This window comes from Arachis duranensis, chromosome 1 (assembly GCF_000817695.3).
Source record: "Arachis duranensis cultivar V14167 chromosome 1, aradu.V14167.gnm2.J7QH, whole genome shotgun sequence".
Taxonomy (NCBI): Eukaryota; Viridiplantae; Streptophyta; class Magnoliopsida; order Fabales; family Fabaceae; genus Arachis; species Arachis duranensis.
The window spans coordinates 93,887,050-93,892,901 of NC_029772.3; the positions used below are offsets into that span (position 1 = coordinate 93,887,050).

At 27.1% G+C, this 5,852-nt stretch overlaps 1 protein-coding gene across 1 annotated transcript; it reads left to right on the plus strand.

The window, feature by feature from the left end:
* Window positions 1-904: 904 nt before the first annotated feature.
* LOC107462653 (serine carboxypeptidase-like 26) lies at window positions 905-5,343 on the plus strand. The gene is made up of 9 exons (XM_016081278.3): window positions 905-1,273; window positions 1,738-1,845; window positions 2,139-2,234; window positions 2,331-2,423; window positions 2,507-2,595; window positions 2,688-3,109; window positions 3,491-3,586; window positions 3,746-3,851; window positions 4,948-5,343. The coding sequence occupies exons 1-9, from the start codon at window positions 961-963 to the stop codon at window positions 5,089-5,091; spliced, it is 1,467 nt and encodes a 488-aa protein (XP_015936764.1). The 5' UTR covers window positions 905-960; the 3' UTR covers window positions 5,092-5,343.
* The last annotated feature ends 509 nt before the right edge of the window (window positions 5,344-5,852 follow it).

A 5,852-nucleotide genomic window follows, 5' to 3' on the forward strand; every position in this document is an offset into this window, starting at 1 on the left:
ACACTCTAGAAGCATGTAAGTGTAGAAACCTAACTTTTATATAATAAATAAATTGCAAATGAGAGATTATTCCTATTCCATTTTATGGATCAAAATAAAGGATCTCTAAATGGTTCCTTGACGTGTCAGGTTTTAGGAACTAAGCATGGGTTTTAATTTAGTGGAATCCAATTCAATCCAATGTATCTGAGTGCAGCCCACTAAACACTTCTATTAAGTGCTGCACAAATAGAACAAGATATATAAGGCAAAATAGTAAATACACCACACATGTCCTTTGAGGTTCTTTCCTCTAGGGACTTTTACTCAAAGAAAATAGGATAAAAATATATATATATTTGGAGGATAAATAATAAAAATTTATATATTGTTAAAGTATTTAATGCATTAAAAATATAAAAAAGTATAGTATTAATATCTGGTATAATTTTTAAAATTAAATTATTGTTTTTTAAAAAATTATTTTAATGTTTATGGAAAAATTAAAATTATCCAAACTGAACCTATAATTTGTTTTTCTAATTAGTAAGATTCAAAAAATTATTCGTGTAATTAGCCTTTTGTTGTTGTTCTTATTGTAACAAGGTGATTAATAAATAAATTAAAAAAAAAGTAAATTCTTATATCACTGTTTTTGTTTTTCCCCATAATAATAACTTTTCAAATTTAATCATAATCGAATGATGAATCGATCCAAAAGAGATGAGACTTGTGCATCTATGATTTAAGGGTCCACCATGATTACTGACAGAACAATTCAAAAATCTCAAAAATCAAAAAAAGAAACTTGATAAGAAAAGTGACATGCATTATTCTATTGCCTAGTGAGGTCTACACTAGATATGTGTGGCCAATGATAATTTCTGAAAAATAAAAAAACTTGTTTTTTGATAAGTCATCCACTTGCAACCTGCAAGACCAAAATCCAAACCAAAAGCCACTTGTTAACACTATACAATAATGTTGGGGTCAAAGAAGATTTTCATTCTGGCTATAGATATGAATATTCTTCTGTGTTTCATTCTTTCATTAACTACTACTATTACTACATCTTTCATTAAAGAAGCAGCATCATCATCATCAGAATTTAATGTGAAAAGCTATGAAGCTGATAGAGTAAGAGATCTTCCTGGCCAACCTTCAAGCCCATTGGTCTCACACTTTTCAGGATATATCACTGTCAATCAAGAACATGGGAGGGCCCTTTTTTACTGGTTCTTTGAAGCTCAATCTGATCCTTCCAACAAGCCTCTCCTTCTATGGCTCAATGGAGGTCTCTCTCTCTCATATTAATGTCACATCTCAATCACCATTCTCATATTTGCTATTCTAACTTTTTACTTGGTATTTTATACATGTCTTAAAATAAAAATATAAAGATAAGACAAAAATAAATAAAAAAAGTTGTATTTTTACTATTTTAGTTTTATGTGATTATGTGAACAAACACATGAAAGTTTTTTCTTTTTTCCTTTTTTTTTCCCTCCAAACAAATTTATGTATGAGCAAGTAAGGTTTAGTGTTATATGGTGATGAGGAGTGCAGATTTTGTGATTTGTAACTATCAATTAGCCATCATTTGTATTTTTAATGTTGTGATATTACATCTAATAGTGTGAGATTACTCACTTTCCTTTTGCTGATTAAATGCTGGCCAAATTTTAATAAAAGTACTTACCTCCTTTTTCTATGGTGATCCTGTTATGCTTGGTTGATGTTCTTTGTTTGTGTGTGAAGGACCTGGATGCTCCTCAATTGGGTATGGTGCTGTAGTTGAGATAGGACCTCTTTTGGTCAACAAAAATGGTGAAGGACTACAATTCAACCCATATTCATGGAATCAAGGTATGCCTTTCTATCTTTCTTTTCATCTTTTGACTAACTAGTATATGTAGTTTTGAATACTAGTTAGATAAGGAATGCAAATGGGGTAGAGAATGATGAATGATCCATTTTGCTAAGAAAAACACTATACATATATCAACACTCTTGATACATGTATAAAAATTCAGTTGTTATTAATTAATTATGTATTTAGATTATTTTTCAATTAACAAAATAAAAAAAATCCATGTATGATTGTACACTTAACAAGATTGTTTTGCTAATGTTATTTAGTTTCAAATTACCCTTTGCAGAAGCAAATTTATTATTTGTGGAGTCCCCTGTTGGAGTTGGTTTCTCTTACACCAACACATCCTCTGACCTCACTATACTAGAGGATAGCTTTGTTGGTGAGTTCAATTTCCTAAATTCCATGATAAATTTGTTGATTAATTAGTAATTGGTTTCATCATATGTATATTTTTGGCAAATTAATTAATAATCAGCTGAGGATGCCTACAATTTCTTGGTAAATTGGCTACAAAGATTCCCTCAGTTCAAATCAAGGGACTTCTTTATATCAGGAGAAAGCTATGCTGGTTAGTATTTAACTTAAAAAAATTACAATATCACATTACACTAAATCACTAGCCTAATCACATTTACCTTATTATTTTTGCAGGCCATTATGTCCCTCAACTTGCAGAGCTAGTATTTGATCGAAATAAGGATAGAAACAAGTACCCTTTTATTAATCTTAAAGGTTTTATTGTAAGTACAGATATAATCCTCCATAATCATGATCAATACTTAATTAAAGTTACGAGGTTATAATTTAAATTGCTATGTAAATAAATGTTCAGGTGGGGAATCCAGAAACTGATGATTACTATGACAACAAAGGCCTTCTAGAATATGCATGGAGCCATGCAGTTATATCAGATGAACAATATGAGAAAGCAAAGAAAGTATGTGATTTCAAACAAATTGATTGGCCTAAGGAATGCAATGAGGCCATGAACACAGTGTGGCAAGATTACTCAGAAATTGACATATACAACATTTATGCCCCTAAATGTACTCTAAATAGCAGCACTTCCTCATTATTATTAGATGATGATGATGAAATTGAGACCAAGAGAATGAGAATTTTTGGTGGCTATGATCCTTGTTATTCCACATATGCAGCACAATATTTCAATAAGATAGATGTTCAATCATCTTTTCATGCTAATATTAGAGGAGAAAACACAAACACTACTAGTGTAACATGGAAGGTTTGCAAGTAAGTTGTAGTTTACTAGTTAGTAGTTAGATTAATAAGAATAAACGAAATAGGTCTCTTATTTTTTTTTCCCTGAAGACAAATAAATTCTTAATTAATTAAAAATATAAAAATATTTTTTATTTTCTAAAACGCGAGATATTTAAGTCCTTTTGAATAACTAATTTATTCTTATATATTTTGGATAAATGAACTTAAATATTTTATATTTTAAAATGTTAGAAATATTTTTATATTTTTAATTAGATAAAAATTTATGTGTTTTTAAATTAAAATATTAGGGACTTATTTATTTTTTCTCTTAATTTAATTTGTTACCTTCCTTGCAATTATTTGAATACTCTGATTTAATTTCTATGCTATTTATGTCTAAATTTTCAGTGATTCCATATTGAGGACTTACAACTTCTCTGTATTTTCGATCCTACCCATCTACACCAAACTCATAAAGGGTGGGCTTAAGATATGGGTTTACAGGTATATATTTCTTAGATCAACAGCCCGTGAAACCATTATTATTAATATTATTCACATTCTAGTGGTTGAAATTGATGCCCCTTTAATTTTTCCCGTGACTATATTACCTTTTTGTTAATGTTATTATTAAAATAATAATATTATTTGTACCACATAAAGTGGAGATGCAGATGGAAGAGTACCTGTGATAGGTACACGGTACTGCATTGAGGCCCTTAATTTACCTCTAAAGACTACTTGGCGTACTTGGTACCATCAAAATCAGGTTCACAAATCAAATCAAATCAAAATGCCTATATATTCATAAGATTTCCATGTGTTTGGTATCTAATTTTTGTAAAATTTATTTTTTATAATTAAATATTAATTATTTAATTTCTTTGACAATTAAATGCTAAATTTTTAGATACTATAACAAACGAATATCATGTGCATACTAAACATTAGTTAATAAATTAATTATTATATATTTATATATAAATATATGTATTGTTTAATTAATTTTTAATATATATTTTTAATCTCAATACATACGGACAGATCCAAAAAGTTTAGTATTACATATCTTATTAATTAAAATTAAGTCTTTAAAAATTTGAAAATAAATGATAAATTATTAATTATTTGAAAGAAACAATATTTGTATAGAATACAAGATATAAGATATTTTTATAAAATTTTTTTTTAACAACGTAAATTTAAAAGAAAAATAAGTATTTTTTTTTAAAAAAAGATTATCTAAAGTACATAATATGATTACCAAAATATAACTACGTAAGTTATTATCAATATAATAATATAAATTTTAAATATGTTAATATAAAATAAACAAATGATTTTTTTAAAATAAATATAAAAATTATTATATAAAAACTAATTTAAAAATTACAAAGACTTGAGGGTATGATATTAAATTAGTTAAGTGAAAAATATTAGTGAATTAAATAATTAAGACATAAATCTATCACATAATAAAAAATAATACATATAAAAATACTAAATTATATAATATTTTTTATTTTTAAATACATATCTCATATATAAATATAGTTTTTAAAAATTTTGGAAGGGCCGAGGCCACTACTCCCTCCCTCTAGATCCGTCCTGTCAATACATATTCTATATAAACAGGGGCGAAGCTACATATTTTTACATGTAAATTATATGTAAATTTTAGTTTAGCCTTCCTTCAAAAATTTATTTTAATATTATTATATTGTGTAAATATTTTTAGTTTTCTTCTAATATTTTTTCTAGTTCCGTTCCTATATAAATGATTAGTTTTTTGTGTAATGTAATATAATTATTATTATTATTTTGTATATGCTAATGAATAAAGAAAAATAAAAAAATAAATGCAGGTGGGAGGAAGAATAGTGGAGTATGAAGGGGTGACATATGTGACAGTGAGAGGGGCAGGTCACTTGGTGCCTCTAAACAAACCCAATGAAGCTCTCTCCCTCATTCATTCCTTTCTAACAGGGGACCACCTTCCTACGCGCTAATTTTCAATTTCAATCAAATCATTAATCACCACCATCTTGGTTTATTTTCCTTGATTAGGAAATCATTACTTCATTAGTATGCATGCACTCAAATAATACGAATTCAAAATCATGATTGATATCACACTTTAATGGTCTAAATCTATACTGCAGTTGCAGTTTGTTTAGTTTAGTAGATGATAAAGACCTTATGTATGCAGATATTTTGGACTCGAAAATAAAATCATTTCTTGTATGCAGAGTTTGAAACAAGTTCTTGGCCCATTTATTTATTTTTAAGCAATAACCCTAGAAATGTTAATATACATAAAAAGCATACTGAGTCAAGTAATTGAGTTAAACATATCCAACTATTTAACAATTTTATCTATTATTTTCCTATCAAATTATTTTAACTATTTTTATGTGAATAATTATTATTTGTTTGGGCTACAATTAATATATTCTAGCTTACCATGATATAAGTAATTACATTTGCACTTGACCAGGATCAGAAGTAATGATTTTTGGTTAAGTGATCATACTTGAAGAAAGAGTAGAATCTCTTTTTATAGGCTGCAAATAATAGTGAATGAAAAAGTCTAAGGAGTGAATTATAACTTAAACCAATTTAAACTAATTTTTTATATTTTTAATTTTAAAATTTAAAAAATTATGGTGAAAAGTTTTTTTTTATAACATAACTTTTATTTTTCAACTAATTAATTTTAGTTGGTTAGCCTCTTAGTTAATTTTCTAACAAAATCGTATTTAAATTTCCA

What these genes read in the sequence shown, in the direction of transcription:
- LOC107462653 (XM_016081278.3), top strand. Translation starts at nt 961, where the DNA reads ATGTTGGGGTCAAAGAAGATTTTCATTCTGGCTATAGATATGAATATT. An exon ending in ACTAGAGGATAGCTTTGTTG is followed by an intron (nt 2,235 to 2,330) that starts GTGAGTTCAATT and finishes ATTAATAATCAG; the next exon opens with CTGAGGATGCCTACAATTTC. An exon ending in GTAACATGGAAGGTTTGCAA is followed by an intron (nt 3,110 to 3,490) that starts GTAAGTTGTAGT and finishes CTAAATTTTCAG; the next exon opens with TGATTCCATATTGAGGACTT.